This window comes from Equus asinus, chromosome 11, assembly GCF_041296235.1.
Source record: "Equus asinus isolate D_3611 breed Donkey chromosome 11, EquAss-T2T_v2, whole genome shotgun sequence".
Classification (NCBI taxonomy): domain Eukaryota; kingdom Metazoa; phylum Chordata; class Mammalia; order Perissodactyla; family Equidae; genus Equus; species Equus asinus.
Window position 1 is genome coordinate 32,011,698 of NC_091800.1, and position 24,257 is coordinate 32,035,954.

The following is a 24,257-nucleotide window of genomic DNA, read 5'->3' on the forward strand; positions in this document are numbered from 1 at the left end:
AAGCAGAAAAGTGATATAGCTGATGTTAAAATATCACTCTGGTTGCAATGCGGGTGATGGAGGGGAGGCAGCAAGAGGAGCAGTGGAAGGGCCAGTTAGGAAGCCACTGACCTTACACAGGAAACAGGCGACAACAGCACGGAGCGGGATTGTGGAAAGGAGAAAGAAATGGACGGAGATTAGAATCAACTTGACTTTGTGGTGGGCTTAATGAGTTTGGGGTAAAAAGATAAGGAAGAGGGAGGTGCTAAGTATGACCTTGAGTTTCTCTGGCTCAGCACCTGGAGGGAGAGAGGCTGACTTACTAAGATGCAGAGCACTGGAGAAGGGGCGGACTGGGAGTGGGACCCGAGATCAAAGTTTGGTTTTGGACATGTTAAGATTGACATCCCTGTGGGATAGCCAAGTATCAAGGAGAGGTGGTGATAAACCCTAAAGTTCACAAATGAGGTCAGGGCAGGAAATACAATCTTGTGAACCACCGATATATTCATAGACAGTATTGGAAGCAATGGGGATTGATGAGATTACCTACGGAGTAGGTAATGCTTCACCAACATTTCGAGACTTTATTCTGAGGCTCTGCTCCCTCTGACAGCTACAACCACAGAGAACAAGCAGACTTCTTCTCTTGCTTCATGATTTTGTCCTACAGAAGGCTCTTTCTGTAAAATTATTTCCCTTTCCCATTCCCCCACACCCTGTTTTAAAACCAAAAGAGTTAAAAAGGACCATGTCAATACAGATTTCTAAAAGAAAAGTTTTAAGGGAAAGAATGTAATTTGTATTAAAAATAAAAACAAAACATAACAAAAAAGTCCCATGAAAAGCTAAAGAGAAAGTTTATTAAACTAATTCTTAACCATCTCCTTTTTACTCTTACTCTTTTTTCCAGCCAGGTAATATCACTCTAACTTTCACTTAATATAGTATGAGCTTATTTTCTTCGTTCTGCAAATATTTGCTTCACTCATTGTGTGTGTGTGTGTGTATTTGTCTGTTCATGTATGTTTGTATATACACATATATATATATACATATATATTTACATACACACATATAGTCTTTTCCTTGAATATATGCTTATTCATAGTAATGAAATACAAGCTTCTAGAGTGCAGATATCACCCAGAGAAGCTGGCATAATATATTAATCAGTAGCTATTCAATAAATATTGCTACCTGCCAACGATATCAGAAGCTACACAAATATGTTGGCTATAACAATCTCCTACATTTATCTTTTTTTGTGCATTCAAGTTTTGAAGTCAACCCTTATTTTATGAACTCGAATCCTGTATATTTTGTTATGTTGCAGATTTGGGATGCTCAACTAATTAATTAATCTATTATTTTATTATTATTGTTATGGCTAAAAATGTTTAGGTGTAAGTGGTGTCCACTTTTGATATGCCAAAACTGTATGACTATGTTTCATAAAAACCTATACTTTATATTACCCATTATCTGTTCAAAGATCTCTGCTAACATATTTGTAGATAAAGGCACAACAGTTCATGAATTCGTTAGGAATTTGCTATATCATAATTCTATGCATTTGAGAACTTGGTCTGCAGGAAAGGGATCACCTCAACAAACGTTGAAGCCTTTGTCACTTGCTTGTCAATCAATCTTGGAATTTTAAAATGGCAGCATGTGGTAAGAAAATATAACATGACAAAAATCCTACTCCTAAGCCTGGGACAGAATTGGCTACTCTGGCCATTCTACTCTTCATTAAAAGGGAATTGCTGCAGACCGTGAATTAATGATTTTCCTTCTCTGTCATAAATGACGAATAGGCTCTGAGCTGCTTTTCTAGCAAAAGCAAGGCATAATTTTTACTTCATTTACTAAAGAAAATAATAAATTTCCTTTTGAGAATAATACAATTCTAGCAATAAGTCATGGAAAGGAAATTTGAAATTATTGGTGTAGTTTGTGTGACCTCTGAAAGTCAATTTAGAAACGCAACAAAATTGTAGGACTCTAAGTAGCCACCGCCATAAGTCGCGCAATTAGTTCCATTTGTTAGAAAGGCTTTGTTATTGGTATTTTGAACTAATTTTTAGTTGTTAACCTTTTATTAGATCTTTTTAGTCATTTTCAGTAACAATTATCACCTTTTATGCTGATCCAATAGACAAGCTGATGGAAACATGATCCATTTGGAAATATTAGCACAGGAACAGCCATACCAATGGATGCAGAGGAAAATTACAAAGTTCATGCTAAGCTCTAGCCATAATAGAGAATAATTCTGACCGGAAAATACGGCTGACATTCTTGTTTAAAAAGCATATAAGGAACTCAGACCACAGGACAACGCATGTTAGAATACTGCACATCTGCATAACATAAGCCAAGCTATACACACACAACAGAAGAGGCACAGGAGAAAGGATTCTGTTTTGCAAGAAAAATTTCAAGAGCAGAAGAGTAGCACAAAGGAAATACCTTAAGATCTCGCCTTTCCAGATGCAAAAGTTCAGCCCCTCTGATGTCATGACGGATGAAGATTTCTTTGTACTCTCCCAAATTGAGCAGATCCAGCCAAGCAGCAACTTCCTCTGTGCCCCATTTCTGAACTACCAAAGTTAAGAGCAAAACCCCCTTAATTTCTACATGCTCAATGCATCACAAAGCAAAGGTTGGCCAAAGAAGATGCAAAACAGAGGAGAGCAGCAGTGCTAGCAAAGGGAAAGGTGAAAGGCGTTGTTTCAACAAAACTGCAATTCCATTTTTTTCCCATGCAGGTTACAGACTATCAACCAACACAAGGATCTGACTACACAGACATTCCCCGCTGGGCAACTGTGCCTTTAGCTTTAGCGCAATTTCTTCCTTAAAGCCACCCGAACTACACAATATGTATACAAAAGGTATTTCTCATGATTAGGATCAGTAGCACAAGGACTAAATAAGGTCTAATGATTTCCTTAAGACCATATATGAAACTAGTTATAGTTTAATTAGTGACAAATGCTAATTCAAATTTAAAATCTGACGTGGGGTACTCAATTTTATACAAACTTCTGCTTCAGGTCTTGACTTCAAGTGTCGCCTTTATTGATTCTATTACTATTGATAATGATAATTATTGATAATTACAGCAATAAATGTTCTGTTAAATCAACTTAACGTCATCTAAAAACTGTCCACACTGCTCTCTAAGATTAGCTGGATGGCTATTTTTCAGTGTGCATAAGCATTCTTTTATACATTTTATTCAGCACTGATCAGGTTAATAAAAGTCTACTTATTTTCCATATTTGGTTTTAAAATGCCCTTCAATAGCTGTTCTAAGATTGTCAAAAATAAGATTATCTATCACTTTTTAAAGTGAGATAGCTAACTCAGAAGAATTACAAAGTGATCTGACTGTGAAAGGCACATACCATCATACACACAGAACTTGAGGGTGCTTTAACACAAAGTACAGCATTAAATTTAACCTCAGGGAAAGGTGGAAAGGGAACCACGAAGACAATGTCAGAGAGAGTTTAACCTTTGCTTGAGAACACAAGTGTCACAGCAGACTGTCATTACTGAGGGGCTGAAACGGTATAGTAAGTCCTTAAAACAGCAGGAAGAGAAGATAGAACTCTAGGTGGAAAATATATTTAGCAAGTTAAAGGAGTAAAGGAAAGTTTCTATGTTCCATTTATCAAAATGATCTAGATTTTGAACTTTGAATAAAAAAGTTACATGTCAATGCCTCGAATTGCTGTTGAGCAAGATAACGAACCATCCAAACAGACACACTGACGTCCTCCAAACAAAGTTGAAGGAAATCAGCAACCACCCCATTTGCCCGTGCGCTTCAGAACTACAGGTTCCTGGGGATATGTGGACTGATTTTAGTAAGATATATGATATGGTTGTTTCTATTATGATAAAGTGAACATAAAATAAAATTCACCGTTTTGATCATTTTATAGGGTACAATTCAATGTCTACAGGTACAATGTTTATAGGGTACAATTCAAAGTACAATTCAGTACTTTCACAATGTTGTGCAACGATGACCACTATCTAGTTCCAGAACGTTTTCATCACCTCAGTGATATCACTTTCATAAGTTATTTTTTCTACAATGTTATACTTTCCCTTCCAGTGTGGATCACCTACCAGGCTGTGAACTTGTCTTCTGCTTCTGAGCCTTTTCCTTTTTAAATTTTGGCACTATACGAAATACTGTACTTCTGTTGTTTCTCTTGGTGCAATCCATAGGAGGCTCCTGTTCGAGTCGAGCAAGAAAAGAATTTTCTCAGGATGTTAAGAGAAGAAAAATCCACTCTGATATTAGAGATAACACAGGAATAGGTTATAAAAACAAAACATTGTCGAAGTGAGAACTTCTTCAAAAAAAGTTCACGATGTTACATTCTACTGAAAATGTACTGATTCCCATAAGATATCTCTGTTCACATAAAAGCCTTTCTCGCTTGTTCAAGACCAGTACTTTTGAAAGTGGTGTTCAAAATTCATTTTCCCCTGAATATCTTTGCTTCAAAAGATGAGTTCAAATTCCATCGTCATAAGGTTCACATTTATAAAGCAAGAGGCCAAATTTTACATACCTCGTCCTCATTTGGGTGTAAGATGTAATAAAGCCAGGGAATCTCTGTTAACTTCTGTAACTCCACCTCCACAGAATGTAAGGCATTGGATACCCGCTCTTCATGTGGAGATTCCAAATGCTATTTACCAGCAGATTAAAAACAAAACAAAACAAGGCTCAGCGACCAAACGCAAACAGAATAAATTATTTTATTTTGACAGTGAACATCTTTCTCCCTTATCAGGCTAAGCTAGAGGTTGTTGTTGTTTTTAATACAAAGGAATATAGAAAAAGTAACAAATTATTTTACACTGAGTTCATTTATAAAAACATCTGGATAGATTTATCCTTACTTCCCAAAGATGATCTAAGACTTTAGTAATTTCACAGAAAAAAGTATTGCTTTTGGTGTTTTTTCTATGTAAATCCTTTCTTCCCTCCCTCTTGCTTCCCCCCCTTCCTTCCTATCCATACATCCACCCACTCATTCTGTCTGCTTGCACTAGTGAGTAATCTCATTAGTCTGCTTATTTGTCGCAAAAATCCTTCTGATTTACATAGGTCACTATGTGAACAAATAATAATATTTTAAAAATTGGCCAAAACCATGTCATATAATAAGAACCACTTGGCACAAAAATCTCTTGGAGAATTAAAATAATTTAGGATTAAAATTAAAAGTTTAAGGAAAAGACACCCACAAACCTCAGAAAAATTTGTGATGATAAGCTGCTGTAAAATCAGGGCAAAGCAAAAAGCTAAACGGCTTGTAATCAGAGGGTTTGGGAACTTTAAAGAGAATTTAACTGGTCACCTATTATCCACCCCTTTGGGGCAGTTTATTAAAAAGCACTTACAAATTTAATAAATGAATAAAAGTGAAATAAATACTGTTATGCACAGAACTGGAAGGGAGGTGACTGAATTCCAGTCCTTGCCTTATCGATAACTAAGCAACTCAGGGAGCTTAATTGATTTCAGGAGTCTTAGTTTCCTCTTCAATAAATAGTAAAATGTAACTAGATTATTTTAAGGTCTCGTCCAGGTAATCAATACTTTTGTAAATTAGTCTAAAACTGTAAAATACCAACATTTGGGTTCATACAATTTTAAACTGAAAGTTCAGAGAGAATATTGCTATTATCTATTACAGGCATTATTTTTTTCCCTCTGTTATTCAAGGTATCTACTATTTCTTGTAGTTAATAAAAATATGGAGATTCTCTACCCTGTCATATAAAATTTACCACTTTCCTCTTAGTCTAAGAAAATATGTCTTATAAAATTGATAAGATGGTTTTTGCATATTCATTCTACAAGAAAAATAAAAAGCAAACCTTACTCACTCTCAACTGTGATCAACTCTTTATTTTGATATCAATATTGTCAAAGATTTTGAAAAAATTCACTGGTGTGCATTTTAAACCAAACGTCCATATGTGACAATGACAGAAGGATTAAAAGTGGAGGGGGTCCTTCTATATTAACATAATATAATTGACAAATATTAATGGGTACTTACAGTATAGAGAGCTAAAATACAGAATAAGTTATACTTCTAGTTCTTGTCAATCAGAAATTATCTTAAATATATTTCAAAAAATACAAAAAATACATGCCCTTCAGCCAAAAACTGGGACCAAAGTCACAGCTCACTAGATTTCCTAAAGGACTAATTTATATTAGAAGGGCACCTAGAAGATTCTGGTTAATAACAGAAGTGCCAAGAATAGCCAAGAAGATGTTCCCATGCGTTTTATCAAAAGAGATAACCAGTGTTTCTTCCTAAGCTTTTCTTCATGGCCATAGCAAACCACCTCTTGCCCCAAGGAAGCTGTATTTCAGTTTCCTCTGGAGGGGAGTGAGAGCAATGGACTTCATTCAGCCTTTAAGCGTCTCTTCTCAGAGTGAAGCATGCTCCAAGGGTGGTACTCTGCCGGACCCCAACCAAACAGAAATTCCAACCACAGTCACTTATGAGTTAGTTGGCTATGTGACACACCTCCATTTTCCAGCTGTGCCAGGTACTGTCACTCTTACTATTACTTTCATTTAGGTGTACATTTTCCAAAGCAAGAGATAGAAGTACAGTCAAGAGAAAGTTTTTAAGATCACCACCTATCAATTAATCAGAACTGTCACAAGGAAATAAAAAATAGCTAACGCGTTAGGCTTTCTATGCAGTTACAACAGCATGTGTGAATAACCTACAGTTGAACACTAGGTGGCGAAAAGACCCAATAAACTACAACATTTGCAAATGGTGAGGGAATAAAGCAAGGCTGACAAGCAAAAGACTCTGGGAAAATCAAATAGGACATCTGTGGACTTCTAGGAGTTATGCTTGAGGTCCACGGACTGTGGTCAGATTCAGACTTGGCCAAATCTTGATTTCCAGCACCGATCTGAGTTAATCTAATGATACGGCTAGTTCTTGAAACACTGAGTCTAAAAAGTGTTGTCTTTTAAGCAAATCTAGAGAACCATACCAATCATATCTCAAATGTTAATTCTGGGAACAAAACCTATGATTTCCTCCACTTTGCTGTAATAACGAGCTAATGAGTAATGTCTACCACACTTTAAAAAGCTCAAGTCTCTCAAAGCTGACTGGGGCGGGCAGGACTGCACAGAAACACGATGGCATATGTGAGGGGGATCTCTACTCCTGTTAGCCTGAATCTTAACTCCCAGGTTCAGCCATATATTTTCTTGAAGGCAAAAGCTAGGTAAAAAGGAAGCTGTAAGGATGGAGGCCAGAAGCGTGATGCCCTAGAATCTGATGAATGCATGCTCCCGAATGAAGGTAAGGCCCATACATTTATCATCATTCTTAAGTTAGCAAGCATTTCTTTTCCTTACCAAAGGAACCCTGCCAACTAGTAAAGATTCTGTTTCATTATACAGTGCCTTCACATTGATGGCTATTTCAGTGGCAGTGTCTCTCGTAAGACTCTAGAAAAAAAACAAGATCATCAAGACAAGTAGTTCTGTATTAAATTGGGATTCAGTCATCAGCAAATACTTCAAATTTTATTCTTCTAATTTAAATTCACGTCACAAACACTTTTAAAATCTACCAAAATTCTATTATAATTGCAAAATTTCACACTCACATTTGTTAGCATGATTACCTCTTCTATCACAGAACCAAAAGAATGCACTGGCTATAGGAATACCCGCAGGACCACATCTCCTACATACAAACACATATGCTGGCAACAACATTTACATATTCCCATAAAAAAGTTCGGTCAAAGAAAATTATGTCCTAAAGGGGTGCTATCTGATCATAATTAGTTCAATCCACTGACGTTCACTCTCAGAAGTTCCAACCAGATTGTTTTTCAGACTTCAATCTTGAGCACTAGCATTTATTTGTATATTTATTTAGTTAACTTCAATTGAATAATTAAAAGAATAAAACAAGCCATCAGTTTTGTCTATAAGCCTTGTACCATGTATCACATTTCAAGAGAGTTATATTTTATCCATTCTATTACTAACTTCTACATCAAAAAATGTACAGAAGTTATAAAAATTTAACTTCTACATTAAAAAATTTACTAAATTTACCAATTTAGTGAAACAAAATGAAGTAAGAATAATTTTAGTGCACAACTTCAAAAATGAATGAACATCTTTTATAAAACACACAATACCTATATCAAGGTGCAGGGGAGAAAGTAAAAGAAGAAATAAGGAGGAATGGTTGTAGTTAAAAGGAGAAGCAGCAGAAGGAAGATGGCAAGGTGACAAGCGATTGAAAGTGAAATAGAAAAAAATGAAGCAGGGCCAGCCCTGTGGCGGAGTGGTTAAGTTCGTGAGGTCTGCTTCAGCAGCCCCCTGTTTCACCAGTTTGGATCCTGGGCACTGACCTAGCACTGCTCATCAAGCCATGCTGAGGCGGCATCCCACATGCCACAACTAGAAGGACCCACAACTAGCATATATAACTATGTACTAGGGGGCTTTGGGAAGAAGAAGGAAAAAAAAAAAAAAGATTGGTACTAGATGTTAGCTCAAATGCCAATCTTCAAAAAAAGAAAAAAGAAAAAAATGAAGAGAATTTAAGAGCAGGAATGGGGAAATGGCAGGAAAAGAAAAACAAAGAAAAATTTGGCCACAAATTTACCATAAGCTTCTGGCAGAGACTCATACAGACTATATAATGTTCTTTCAAAGGGTGCGGCACATTTTATAGTAACAAAACATATGTGTAACACCAAAAAATCTGGGGAATGAGAATTTACCATTCGCTCCTCACCTCTGGGAACCGTGGGTTGGCCTTATTCAGTGCGTGGGAGCATGCATTCACAGCGTGGGCCAGTTCTTGCTCCAAAAGACAGTGGATCGTGGCTGCATCACAAATCCTGAAAGTGAAAAGGAAAGAAATGAACGAAAAACTTTCTGAGTATTGTTGATTTTTCTGAAGTGTAGAAGTGGTAGAATAAAACAAGTAAAATAAAAGTCACTACGGGAAAATTTTTTCTTAAATCACTGCTCAATTATGAATGGCACCAGGTAGATTTACAAAATTCAAACCCCATTGCAACAAACACCAGTAAAGCAAAAATCCTTATATAAAAAGTTAGGCTTTGAATCAGAGAGAAACATATTCAGTTGCTATTTGGAAGAAAAAATACAGTAACACTTCATTCTGCGGTATCATTGGAAAGTGAGAGAGGTCCCAAATGTAAAGAGTAGAAACTTATCTTTAATTCATTGAAATTTCAACCAGGAACAAACACAACAGATTAGCGCAAGAGTGTTATCATACTTATCATCTATAGGCTAAATGCCTTATATACATTATCTAATTTAATATTCACAATCTTAAAAGGCAGCCGTGATTAATTTTCTCCACTTTATAGGTGAATACATTGAGGCTCAGAGAGATTTAGTACGTACACAAAGCTAGTAAATGATAGAAACAGGATTTGAATTTATGTCTATCCAACTCCAAAGTCTGCTGTGCCACAGTCCTCTGGAATCTAAATCTTCAAGAATGGTTCTGGAAAAACAAAATCCTGGAGGGCAGTAAGGCCAAAGAAAAGAAAGGAGAAAGATTTCTACCAATTGCTAGAAAATGATGTAAGGTTTACAGACAAGCAAGAAGGCAAGATGATTCAAACCCTTTTTGCTTCTGGTATCTTCAAAGAGAACGATCTTCAATCTGGAAAGGGTAGAACAAGAGAACAGGCAGAAGCCCTATGCAGTTTAATCAAGAGTAAAGGAAAGGAGTTTAACTCTTAAGGATCATATAGTTGATATCTAAGGGACACAGGAACTTGCAAATGTCATCTCAGCATTCTTACCAATAACCTTGAGAAATTATGAAGAAGGGGTTATTTACCAACAGAACAGAGATGGATAAATGTTATTCTAATTTTCAAAGAAAAAGAAAGAGATAAATCAACTTCAGATCAACATTTCCAACTGCCAACTGAACCTCCTCCTAGATATTTCTAACATAATTGAAATTCTTTAATCCAACATGGAATCCATCATTTTCTCTCTCAAAACCTGTTCCTCTCCTTGAATCTTACGGCTCCGTCAAAGGCACCAAAATTCGTCTAGCCATTCACTAGAAACCATAGGGTCATCCTGTCTCCTAATTCATACCCATAAATCAATTTTAGATCCTATCTTAAATCTCTCTTCCCCTTTCCATCTCTACTGCCTCAATCCACTGTTTCCTATCAGGACCACTCCAACAGTGTTTACCTTGCCCTCATTCTGCTGTCCTCCAGACAATGCTCCAGACTGCTTCTAGAAACACCCTGATAAAGAACTGGCCCCTCCCGACCTCTCCATCCACATTCTCACACTCTCAAATACACCATGCCAATGTTTCAGTCACCCTAATTCCCTGAGATTTCCTGAAAGTACTATACACATACACTCCTCTGGGCCTTTGCCCAGGCTGGTTCCCATGCTTAGACTGCTTCTCCTTTTACTTTCCCTAAAGACTTGGCTGAGAGGCCACTTCCTCCAGGCTGCCCTCCCTCTGTGCCTCCTCTGTGTGTCCACAGAGCCCACTGTGTGACCTGTGACAGCACTTCAACCACACTTCTCCCTCCTACTACTTTGCCAGCAAATTCAGAAGAACGACTACAATGCAGTCATCTTGGCATCCCCAGTGCCTAATATGGTGGTTGGCACATAGAAAAAGCTCAAAATTATTTGGTAAATATTGAATGAATAAATTCTGAAAACTGATGAGTGAGACTGATTTTCATCTTTTGAAAAATTTTAAAAAACAGATGGGGAACCAAACTAAGTTGACCAAATGCAAGTCTGGCCAACTTTTACTTCCTTTTTTTTTTGGATAAGGTTATTTGGTTGGTTGACTGGATGATAATATAGGAAATATTCTGGCTTCAAGAGAGTATATTCTGGTTTCAAGAAAATGCTGTAGTTCTGTTCTTAATTTTTTGAGGAAACTCCATACTATTTTCCATAATATATTTATTAGCTTGATTGTGGTAACCATTTTACAATGTATACGTATATCAAATCATCACAAGTACACCTTAAAGATATATAATTTTTACTTGTCAATATACCTCAACAAAGCTTGGAAAAAAGAAAAAAAAACCCTTATAAATTGGAGTCCATAGAAGTTGTTCATAGTACTATCTAAAAGAAATGTATTCTCCCTAAAACTAATATCTCTGTGGATAAGAAGCTGAGATGTACAATAATGCAGTTATGTGGATTTAGTTGACTAAATATTCATTTTCCCTTACCTTTCTTCTAAGTTACCCAGTATCTTGCACTTATCATACTTCATTCTAATTCTGAATGTTGGTCCCCAGCAGTAGGGAGCGTAAATCTTTTCTCCTATATCTCTAACATCTAGTACATTCTAGGTACCTAACACATATTTAGAGAGGAGAATGAGGAATGGGAGAGGGGGAGCAGATGGTGAGGAGAGGGAGGGGAAGGAGGAAGTTAGCCCCTAGTACCACTGAGCTTTGTCTGCCTTCTTTTCTTTTTCAACATTTTTATCAGTGACCAGATGAAGGTGTGGGAAGATAAAATAGCTACCATGCAGGGAACACTAAATATGTCAGATAGGATGTGCTAATAAGCACTCTACCTGGTGGTAAAGTGCTTTACTCAAGCAACCTTCACAGTGACCTCAGAGCGTAGCTCTTACTATCCTCATTTTGTAGATAAGATTTAGGTGAAGAGGAGATACGACACTTGTCTGTGGCCTCTCCTCCCCTCTGAAGCCTACTCCTGGTCATAGTGACTTTCATCTGTTTTACACTCATAGAACTTGTGTTTTTTATCTCCTCCATTTCTGTCTACTAAAATTAATCTGTATGGTCTTGCAATCTCTGTGATAAGTCTGTCAGAAACTAATTCTTGGACTCTTGCCACCCATCACCACCCTCCAAGCCTCCTTGGGAGCAGGGTTAATGTTTATATTTCTTTCTACATTCCATAAACATTTAATTAATAATTACAAGGCAGCATAGTGAACGGCATAGTGTAAAGATTATGTGTAAACTGAGGAAACAAACAATGAGGGAAAGAGTACTGTGTGGTATGGTAAGTAGGCAAGCTCTCCACTGTGTTTCAGGAAATCCAAGATCTGTTCTGTAGAGAACACAGGTGTGCAGATGCATGTGTTGGAGAGGATCTGATGAAGGAGAGCCATAATTGCTGAGGCATAAATAAGGCAGTAAATGGAGAGAGTAAAATTATCTCTTTTAGATATCGCAAACCGATGATGTATTAAAATTAAAAAAACAAACCTGGTCAACACCAGACTTCTCACAGCCCAAAAGCCAGCAGGACCACCATACCTGGTGATGAGCTCCTCCGCGGCCTGGGAGCAGAGCTGCATCTGCGACACCTCCTCTGTTGCCAAGTCAACGGCATGTTGGATGTACAAATGGGTTCGAAGAACTGGTTTACCAGCATCACACTTCTGTTTATCTTCCCAAGATTTCAGAGTGCTTTCAAAAGCCTATTTGACATCAATATTACAAGGAATTGTTACTTTAGAACTCTGAGGCCCAAATGTGTATTTAGATATTATATGAATGACTTTCAAATCACTATTGCTTTTTTCCTATTCTAACACCGCATGAACTAAACCATAAGTACAAAAAAGATATTTTAACATTTTCCAGTGTATCACAACAAGTAAAAAGTAGTGTCATTGATGATGATGAATATATCACTGAAAAGTTAAAAAAAAATAGCTTCAGGGGTCTGCCCCAGGGCCGAGTGGGTAAGTTCGTGCACTCTGCTTCAGCAGCCCAGGGTTTTGCCTGTTTGGATCCTGGGCGTGGACCTAGCACCGCTCATCAAGCCATGCTGAGGCAGCGTCCCACATAGCAAAACTAGAAGGACCTACAACTAGAATATACAACTATGTACTGCAGGGTTTGCGGAGAAAAAGACAAAAAAACACAGAAAGATTGGCAACAGATGTTAGCTCAGGTGTCAATCTTAAAAAAAACAGATAGCTTCAATTTATGCTTCAATCTTTACTATTATATGTATAATACATAGGAGGAACATTGGCAGTCTTGTTTGTTATGCGTGTGACCTTAATTAAAAATACATATTCTGGAAAAGGCAAAACGATGGAGATAGTAAAAAGATCAGTGGTTGCCAGGGGTTGGGGTAAGGGAGGGAGGGATAGAAACGTGGAGCACAAGGAATTTTTAGGGCAGGGAAACTATTCTCTGTGATACTGTAATGGTGGATACAAGTGATTATACATTTGTCAAAACACATAGAATGTATAACACAAACAGTAACATAAACTACAACTTTAGTTAGTTATAATGTATCAGTATTGACTCATCAACTGTAATAAATGTGCACATTAATGCAAGATGGTGAGGAGAACATTATAAGGAAATTTATGTGTTCACTGGAAAGGTGAGGAGGTATGTGGGAACAGAATTAGAATTCTCTGTATTCTCTGCTCACTTTTTCTTTAAACCTAAAAAAACTTAAAAATAAAGACTACTTATTTTTTTAAAAACTAAATAAATATTTGTTCATATTTAAAACCACAATGACTTAAATGTCAGATTTAAGAGCGAATTTAAATCTCTTTCCTTGGTTTCTATTTTTCATAAAAATTTGTGAGTTTTTTGGAAAGGCTTGATAAAAATCTGGAAAAATATTTTTGTTACATACCCTGTCCCTTGTTAGCATCTGAGCTCTGTTTTTGTGCACAATTTTGATAATCCCTGGAGGCTGAACCCATGCTTCACCATCCACCTGCACCGGGACTCCCTCATCACCAAATATAGTGATTTTCACTGTACGGCACTGAAAGAAAACGAGTCATTTTAGAGTACGAATCATCCTGAGAAACTGACACTCAATCTGCATTCAAGCTTGACTTTTAGCCCAGTCTGTGGGGTGGAATGCTATGCTTTTCCACTTAGGATGACATATTAACAACTGACACGACAAGGAAGTCTGTACTTTATGGACGAATATACACTGTAGGAGTCATTTGGAAAGGCTTCCCCAGTGGCCCAAGTAGTGAAGTCAGGTTTGATCTGAGAAACAAACCTGAGCTATTCGATGATGCTGCAGCTTAATAACCCTTGAAACAGCCATTTGCATGCTATCAAATATAGCAACGACTTCTAGGATCTTGTCATCAAATGATGGTGCAGCAAATATCTGAAAGGAAAAACTACATTATACTTTCACTAATAAAGTTGAGGCTCAAGTAAACCGGCACATCGAGCAATGTAAACTGCAATACACATATTTTTTAAAAAATCTATAAAAATAGGAAGCAGAAAATTAAGTATATATTATTAGGAAGTGCTAGTCCATGGACAAAATAATCACTGTGGATAGCTTAAAATAAATAAACATAATAAAAAAGGTTTTAAAACCCACGTGGATATAACATTCATGCCCCTCATAAAGCACTCTTAGGATTAGTGAACTATTATATTTCCAAAGAATTCATCTCGGTATAAAATGTATTAAATGTCTGTGCATACAGAACTTAGACGTCTTGATAAAATGATGTGTATAATCTCAGGAAATGTGAAAAATTCGAAAGATCACATGGATTTCATAAGGTTAAGGCTAATGGAGATGCAACTTCTGCTCCAGTTCACCTGGTACGTTGTACGGGAAATCTTTCAAGGTGTAACAAGCAGTATGTATATGTGCTTTACATCTTAACGTAACAACTTTTTAGAGCATTTGAGAATATGGAAATAGAAACCTCAAAGGATAAAAATCATATAGGCTTACTTTGCTTCGACGCTAAATGCATTTTCACAAAATTAATTTAACCCAAAATTTTAAATTTCAGCTGTATTGCCTCTTTTACCGTATCATAAATAATCATGCCTCTGAAAAAATTATTCAGTATAAAGTAGTATACTAATTAAAACCTGCACTGAAAATATCAGGACACGCATTGGCACACACTGATGATTTCTTATCATTTCTGTGATCAGACTGCCTGGTTTGAAATCCTGTCTCTGCTACTTACTGTGTAAACTTCGAGTCAGTTTCTTCATTGGCAAAATTTAGATAAAAACTGTAGGTATTAAATTACGAATGTGAAGATCTCAGAACACCGTCTGACTACCCGGTAGGTATTCAAAAGACAGCTTTATTTATCTTAATCTCACTGATGTCTTCCCCTGAAAATATTTAAGAGTAGTGATAGGCTGACAAAAAACTGACTGCTAATGTGAGTTTTTATACTCTAATAGGATTGGAATATATTCATATCACGAAAATTACAAATACTTTCCAATTTATTCTATACTTTAATGCCTGCCTGCTCATTTAAGAGCCCTGAGAAAATGGGCCAGTGGGAACAATCCTTTCAAAAGCCTCAAGTCAAAGGGCCTGTCAATGTATGTGACTCTTCAAATAAAGATCACAATAACACTTCTCATTTTTATTGTTAGATTTACTTTAATAATTGTGTTCTCTTTTGTATTTTATTATTTTTAGAACAATTACATTGGTTAGGTTGTGTGTTTTTTTTTAATATAGGAAAGGATACAAAGAAAATAGAAATGGACAAACTTTAATGGCCAAATGAGCCCTTTTTGACATTTCTAAAAATAAAAATAATATACACATAAATTTAGAAAATTAAAAGTACAGAAAGGTATTTTGGTAGGCCAGAATATGTCCCCCTCCCTGCCCCCAAAATGTCCACGTGCTCATCCCAGGAGCCTGTGAATGTTACCTTACAGGGCAAAACAGACTTTGCAGATATGATTAAATTAAGGACCGTGAGATGGGGAGATTATCCTCGATGACCTGAATGGGCCCAATGTAATCACAAAGGTCATCAAAAGTGGAAGAGGGAGGCAGAAGAGATCAGAGTGATGCAACATGAGAAGGACTCAACCCGCCTTTGTTGGCTTTGAAGACGGAGGAAGGGCCATGAGCCCAGAAATGTGGGCAGCCTCTAGAAGCTGGAAAGGGCAAGGAAATACTTACATCGTCCTCTTTAGTTCCACCCCAAAAGTTAGTGCCTCCGGCATAGCTGGGAATGTTCAACACTGCTATTCCTTGCAGGCTGGGGAGAGGAATATACTGCCCATCACACTGTAAGGTCAAAAGCTTAGAGGTTAGATAAGAAGAGCAAAACCACTAGTGTGGAAGACACTAGAACACCAAAGACAAAGGATGGTGGAGGAAAGTCTGTTGGTAATGCTTGCTCTCCTATAAATACATTCCTACACATTACCTTTACCTAATTTTTTTTTTTCATTTAAAAAGTACAGAGCCAGACCCAGTGGCCTAGTGGTTAAATTTGGCATGCTCCGCTTTGACAGCCTGGGTTCGGTTCCTGGGTATGGACCTACACCACTCATCTGTCAGTGGCCATGGTGTGGTGGCAGCTCACAAACAAAAAGAGGAAGATTGGCAGTGGATGTTAGCTCAGGGAGAATCTTCCTCAGCAAAAAAAAAAAAAAAAAAAAAAAAAAAATTTAAAAAGTATAAACAACTACAGCAGAAGTTGTTACAGAAGATCAAATTTTTAAAAATGTTTTATCTCTTTTTTTCCTCCAAGATCAAGCAGTACACCTCCTTGAGTCCTTTTTAGATCACTTATGATATTCTCATTTGTATAATAGCCATCTTTGTACTTATTTTAAGCATCCTTTATAAAGGAGCCTCTTTGAGGGTGACTCTCGGTCCTGACTACCTCATCTAGTGCCTTTCACAACTCCTGGAACTTCGCCTGTGTCTGTAACCAACTGGGGGACCGGCTAAACTCAAAACCAAGTTCTTTAAGAAGAAAACATGCATGTCAGGAAGCACTCCATGCCTTCTAATTAATCACTTAAATAACAATCTAATTACCACATAAATGAAAAAAGAAATCCCACGGTTGGTGAAGTAATTGTATTTGCCACGGGAATAAATTCTTACTGAGTAGAAGGTTTAAGCCTTCATTTTAAGTGAAGAGCTTGCAGATGTCATACTTAAAACAGATGTTATATTTTCATTAAATAATTCTCAAATCAAAAAATAATTAACATAACTTTACAAAAATTGCATTTTACTGCCCAATCAAAATTATCTTCAACATTTAGAACAAATGAGAAGCCAGTTTGGATTCATTTTTCCATCATTTTAAATAACTGAGGATAATTTATACTTGGTTTACACCCATAGGCATCTTTTACAATTCCTTTCTTTTCCTTTTCGTGAAAACACATTCAAAGATGCATGCTGTATCCAGCACCTAGGGCCATTCCTGGCACCTAGCTGCTGCTCCATGAGTGTTCATTCAATGAATGAACATTAAGTATTTAGCAGAAAAATAAACTTTTTCTGAACCCAATAAATTGAACAGATATCTCTGTGTGCTTTATCATAAGCTGTTTCAAATCATATGACTAACTTTAAGGAAACAGAAAAATGCTATCTCTGTAAATATAAAAGAAGTATTTAAAAACCAATTCAGAGCAGTCTTAAAGATTTTATAAAGAGAAACACTACTTGCAAACATACTATGAAAAATGGTCAACATTTTCAGAAGGAAGTTCCATGTCTGTTGCTGAATTAACATATACACCTGAAGCAAAACACCCAGAGTTAGGTGCTTAATATCCATTTCATAGAGTCTCCTAGGAAAAATGTAAGAAGCAGAGATTCAATATATTAAGGTCACCTGACTCAACAATTTCTCTTATAATCAGGAAAAACTTGAGAAGTGCTACATTCTTTTATAATCTTCTCTGTCTTTCCACATTTCCACTTGTGGTTCATGATGTGGCCAAATGCTGGAGAATTGCCGTTATACTTTTTTTCTGATTAGTATCAGCTTTCTGCCCCTTTCACTGGGCAGTGCGGTCCAGTGGATCTGTTTTGAATTCTGTCACTTATTCTTTGTGTGAGTCCCTTAAACTTTCAGAGCTTCATTTTGCTCACCTGTAAAATGGGCTAATAATGCCTAGTCCATAGTGTGGCCAATAAGGAAGGGATAGGAAAGCACCTAAAACACGTAGTAGGATGCCAGCAAATTTCTTTCTTCAGTCATAATTACAAATTAATGTTTTACGGTGAAAAAACACTGAAGTTGAAATTTTGGCTCCTCCAGGTATTAACTGTTTGATCGTGGGCAGGTGACTTTACTCCTCCAAACTGAATAATAATACCTGCCTCATAAAGCATGATAACAATTACCTCACAAACTTTAAGAATTAAAGGCAATATGTAGAAAGCATTCAGTAAACTTTATTATAAGGTGATTTAAAAAGTAGTTATACCCAGTTATTAAAGTAAATGAAACAAAGACAGAAATTACTATTATACAATAAACTAAATTTAGAGTCTTAGAAAGGGTATAAACAGATTATGAAAATATCCATTATCTGCTTATGAGAATATTTAGAATAAAAAAATGTGAATTAACTATTTGTTCTTTATTATGTATTTCATTATAGACGACAGATAAACATTGTTTTTTAAAAGTTGTTTTTACTTCATGTATCTTAGTACCTAAAGGACTCAAAATAGCATATAATCATTATTTCACTTAAAAAGTAAAACACACTACTTGACATGTGTAAATTAGGTATATTATGAGCAAAAAAGTCACACTTCTTAAGAAAAGAGCTTGAAATGTTAATGAAATTTTTATACTCATAGATCAAAGGTGTTTCTACTCTAAAAGTAGCAAAATTTGATGTTATGATGTCAATCTTAATTTCTGGCATTCCCATGATTATAAAGAGGATTATAAATGTCACTCAATGGTTCTGAAACCTGGGCACACATCAGATTCACAGTTGACGTGGCTTGAGAAACCGTTTATATCTGTATAGTTCTTTTCAATTTCCACTGTGATTTCTTATGCATTGACTCACTGAACTATGATCTTGCATGAAAGCATTACTTATCCATTTCACAGATGGGGAAACTAAGGTCAAAGTCTTTGTTCCGCACCAATTCAAAGTCAAGACATGAACTCAGATTGTCTTTCTTCTATACAATACAACAGGGAAAGGAAACTTCTCTGAGAAAAAGTTGAGTTTTTTTGCCAAGTACTGGCACTGTCTTTCAAGGGATCTTTCTGGGCAGTGTCCCAAGTCTTGGGTCTCTCTTTTCCACCTTTATCCCAAGTGATCCAGCATCAGGGAAATGAAGTTTTAGACAATGGGCCTTCCATAGCCCTCAGGAGTAACAGGTGATTTGTTTGTTTTTAACTATGATAAAGAATTCTCTACTTTTTCTACTTTACCTTTTTATATATATTAACATGTTTTCATTTATCTTGTTTTACTGATTTTATTTCCCTTTTTATCATTTGACATAAACTTCTATATCAAGGTCTCTTAACCTAAAGTTCAGAAACCAGCGGTCTATGTGTAGATTCAAGAATCTGTTAACTCTCATGCCAGTCTGTATCTCTTCTGTCCACTAACCTCTGAAATTTAGCATTGTATCCAATCGTAAACGTAGGTAACAAAGCACATTTTGACAATACCTATGACTTCATTACCAACAGAAAAACAGACGTTTTTGTGTTACATTACATTAGATGTTTCAGGCATCTTGCAATATCATTTATGTTCATCATTACATCAAAATTTTTGATATTTACTATATATGCCATTAGATTTTTGTTATTTTATGTGGCACTAAAGAAACACATATAGCACTCTATAACAATTAAAAAATATTTAGTTGGGAGAGTGACGACACCAAGATGGCCACGTAGGTTGTTCCTGATTTCACTCCCTCCCCTCATAAGAACAACTATTCAAGAACAAGACATCTGAGAGAATCCTAGAACCCAGGGGTGAGGCTGAAGCTCCCACCCTGCAACACAGAGACCAAGACAGACGCACTAGAAGGCTAAGAGAAGTGGCTACACAGTGACGGCATTGCCCCTCCCCCTAGGCCAGCACAGCACCACGTGCAGAGAAGTGTCCCCTGAGCTTCCGGTGCCTCTAGTGGGAAAAGAGAACCCAGAGGGTAAAACCAACATGCCCCCAGCATTGTGGGTCACTTTGTGGGAGTCCCAACTCTGATCTCGCTCCATTACAGTACCAGGCCAGCCCCACACTAAACTTCTTTAAGACGATTATTCTGAATTTTTGTCTGACAGTTCATAAATCTCCATTTCTTTAAGATCAGTTATTAGAGCTTTATTAGTTTCATTTGGTGTTACATTTACTCGGTTTTTCATGATCCTTTATTCCCTACATTGGTATTCTGCATTTGAGTAATCAAGTTCCTCTTCCAGACTTTACAGGTTTGCTTTGGCAGAGACACATCTTCACGAGTCAGCTCAATTTGTGTTTCTAGGCATGTCTACTGGTAATGTCCTTGGGCAGGTGGCTACTGTTATGGTGTATTTGGGGGCAAGGCAATTGTTCAAGCTCTGAGGTCACGGATGCAGGGGTGTGCCACTGGCTGAGAACAGTTGGATAGGACTACTGGCTTGGTTCCCTACCCAAGTGAAGGTTGTAGAATGGCCTCTGTGGTTGCCTGGATTCTCTGGTCAGGCTTACTAGATGATTGCAAAACACTCTACTCCCAGCACTGGCTTTGCTCTGGAGGCATCAGTTCTGCCAGCTCACCTCTTGGCTGGAGTGTTGCTAAGCTACACAGCTTCCAGGTGTTCCCACCAGCCCCTCTGATCAGATGTGGCTGGGAGACACTCTTCACAGCAGGTGGGGCTGTGACTCAGCTCCTTACCTGGGTGTGTGGAAACCAGACCCTAGGGCTGGCAATAAATGAACTGAAGAATTCAATAGAAAGTTTCAAAAGCAGATGACTAGACCAAGTAGAAGAATCAGTGATGTAGAGAATAGGACATTAGCAATCATCAAATCAGAGAAGCAAAAAGAAAAAATAAAAGAAGAGTGAAGAAGGCCTATGAGACTTGTGTGACACAATGAAAAGCAACAATATTCACATTACAGGCATTGCAGAAGGAAAAAAGAAAGGGACAGAAAGTATATTTAAAGCAATAACGGCTGAAAACTTCCCAAAACTGGGGAAAGAAATGGACATCCACATCCGTGAGACCCAAAAGACCCAAAATAGGCTGAAACCAAATACAGCAACACCAAGACATATTACAATTAAACTGTCAAAAGTCAAAGACAAAGACTGCAGCATGAGAAAAGAGAGAAGTTACATACAAGGGAACCCCCATAAGACTACGGGTAGATTTCTCAACAGAAACATTTCAGGCCAGAAGAGAATAGGATGACATATTCAAAATACTGCAAGAAAAAAACTGTCAACATACAATAATATATGGGATGCAGCAAAAGCAGTTCTAAGAGGGAATTTCATAGCAATAAACGTCAACATCAAGAAGGAAGAAAGGTCCCAGATAAACAACCTAACTCTATGCCTTAAGGAACTAGAAAAAAAAAAGAACAAATTGAGCCCAAAGTTAGAAGAAGAAAGAAACTAATAAAGATTAGAGCAGAGATAAATGAAATAGAGAATAGAAAAATAGAAAATATTAACCAAGCTAAGAGGCAGTTTTTCAAAAAGATAAAATTGATAAACCCTTAGATAGACTAACTGAGGCGTCCATGGTTTCACCAGAATGCCAAAGGAAATGCCATAGCTCAAAAAGGGTTAAGAACTGCTGTTAAATGGAGAGTAAGAAGTAGCTATGTACTTAAGATAGTCTTGTTCAGAATTTGGACTACCCGTAGAAAAGGCTAGAAAGACTATTTCTGAAGAGCTCAACACTCTTCTAGGAACAAAGGCAATCCAGCCATTTTGATTCCAGATAGTTCCCTAAATCTTAAAGATGGCCAGCTATGGGGCTTGATCTCAGTACTTACCAAATTATGGTAAAATGATAATTTGCCTGTCTGTTTCCCCCTCGAGACAGGTCTAGGTATTGTGTAACACATGAGTTTACAAAGATGAATACAATTTCCTACCTGTCCTTAAGAGGAGTATGGCCCACTGGGGCAAGGTGACATAGACAGAAAAATAAATGATTACTATACAATACATCGGCGAGAAGCCAAGTTGACCTGGGGATGGGGCTGTCAAAGACAGTGTTAATGAGGTGTGAACTTCCCTGATTTTGCACCTTTTCAGCCAGTAACACTGATCTTAAATTTATAAGCAATGATAAATCAAAGCAGCTGATCATGTAGTTGTGTTCTAGAGAGGAAGGTATAAGAGGTTTACTTTTACTAGGACATTTAGTTGATAATGAATGAGCCAGGCACCTCTTTAGTCCACATTCCAGTGCTAAGATAACACCTAAAACAATAACGCTCAGTTTAATTCATTGATCTTTGGACTTAAGATTTGAACACTTTTCTGTATGTAGGATATACCTTAATTAAAAATGTCTGGTTATAAAAAGATACAAGATAGGAAAAACACAGCCAGCCCTGGTGGTCGAGTGGTTAAGATTCAGCACTCTCGCACCACAGCCCAGGTTCATTTCTAGTGAGAGAACCACACCGCCCATCTACCAGTTGTCATACTGGGGTGGCTGCGTGTTGCTGGGATGTGGAAAGCTATGCCGCCAGTATTTCAAATACCAGCAAGGTCACTCATAGTGGACAGGTTTCAGCAGAGCTTCCAGACTAAGACAGACTAGCAAGAAGGACCTGGCCACCCACCTCCAAAAACACTGGCCATGAAACCCTATGAATAGCAATGGATTGTCTGATATAGCACCAGAAGGTGAAAGGATGGCACAAAAGGATCCAGCAGGGTTCCGCTCCACTGTTCAGAGGGCCACTAGGAGTTGATCAACTGGACAGGACTAACAACAAAGGAAAGACATGCCTATGAGCATAAACAGTGAGCCCTGAACCAAGGGTGAAAGACAATGAAATTCACAGAAATTAGTAGACTTTTCAGAGCCATGAGCCCAAACTTCTTTTTTTCTGTTATCGGAGATTAAATCAATTTTGCTGTCCTTAATTTCGTACTTAAATTAGTAAAAAATACTAACAAATTTAAAAGATCAAAATCTCTTTTGCTTTTACTAATTTGTTGTTAGAAATAATTGGAACAAAAAATACACTTAAAAGATTCTATTTACTATGAATGCTATTTATAGGGTAAAACTTTAAGCATTATAGAATTGGGTCAGAATTTGGAAATGTAAATGAGAAAGTCTGTTAAAAATCCTATTCTATAAATGTACTCCACGGCTCCACCTTTTCATGGGGCACCATGACTCTGCAGCAGCATCCATATCTCAGGAGCTAATGATAATGATAACTATGTGTGTCACTCATTTCCAGTGTCTATACCTCCTTTATAATAAAGTTGATAATCACTTTCATTTTTTCCCTTGAGTGTTTAATCACTAATAAAGAGAAATTGAGACCAAATTAGCTCCACAAATGAAATTGTTTTTCTAAGTAAGATGATCCAAAATGTATTTACTTCAAGAGGAACTTACTTCAAGTTGAACCCTCTGTTCTAAATTCTTGTACGATCTCTGTAATAACTCCCGGGTTCCAAGGACACCATACCACATCAAGTTTTTAGTTCGGCTCCTGAAAATAAACGTTGGCAGGCAATTTCAGTAACTATTATTTATTTACTCTTGAAAGGCAGAGTAAGCAAAAGAGATAATAAATGAAATTAAAGTAAAATTGCCTTCACGTAATAACATTATTACTATTACCAAAATTACCTGCATTTTTCAGGGTGCTCTTCTCTCTTATTATTAAATTCTAACGAAATTTTCGCATCTAATCCAATCCCAAAGTAATTGTTCATGACACATTTTTCTGAATATCCATCTCTATGATAACAAGGAGAAGTACATAAAAGTCAATTCCAGGTTAATATATAATAATTACAATTTGTACACAAAATAGCACTTCACACCATTTAAGCTTCTATTCCTTACAAAAGAGAGTAAAGCTTAGCAGGAATCACTTCTTATTCATACCCCATGTGCACAATCCTAGTCCATATGTATAATTTTGGCACAAGTGACATAAAGGGATGGTGGGCAAGGCAAAGTGGAGAGAGAGTCACGGTAATACTTTTCTAATAATTGTAACAAAATCTTAGTTCTCTCTCCTACCTAAGCCCCTCACTACACAGATGTGCGGAGGGGCTTGCAGTCAGGTACTAACAATGCTCTCCTTTTTTTGATTGTTAGAAAGTCTCCTCCATTTCTACTCTAATCAATAGACAAATATGGATTCAGCAAACAACTACTAGATCAAATCCATTC

General features: G+C 37.0%; 1 protein-coding gene across 8 annotated transcripts in view; it reads right to left on the reverse strand.

The window, feature by feature from the left end:
- The window catches only part of DGKH (diacylglycerol kinase eta), a 182,818-nt gene that overhangs the window by 15,166 nt on the left and 143,395 nt on the right, over positions 1–24,257 (reverse strand). For 7 of the 8 annotated variants that reach the window (XM_070480850.1, XM_070480851.1, XM_070480847.1 and 4 more), the window contains 11 exons: positions 23,706–23,816; positions 23,469–23,565; positions 16,043–16,150; positions 14,123–14,236; positions 13,739–13,873; positions 12,385–12,548; positions 8,832–8,937; positions 7,427–7,519; positions 4,584–4,703; positions 4,132–4,240; positions 2,458–2,588 (listed from right to left, as the gene is read on the reverse strand). In XM_070480850.1, coding sequence (XP_070336951.1) covers positions 2,458–2,588; positions 4,132–4,240; positions 4,584–4,703; positions 7,427–7,519; positions 8,832–8,937; positions 12,385–12,548; positions 13,739–13,873; positions 14,123–14,236; positions 16,043–16,150; positions 23,469–23,565; positions 23,706–23,816 — 1,288 coding nt within the window. The remainder of the gene's footprint in view (positions 1–2,457; positions 2,589–4,131; positions 4,241–4,583; positions 4,704–7,426; positions 7,520–8,831; positions 8,938–12,384; positions 12,549–13,738; positions 13,874–14,122; positions 14,237–16,042; positions 16,151–23,468; positions 23,566–23,705; positions 23,817–24,257) is intronic. The other variant, XM_070480848.1, reaches the window with a different exon arrangement.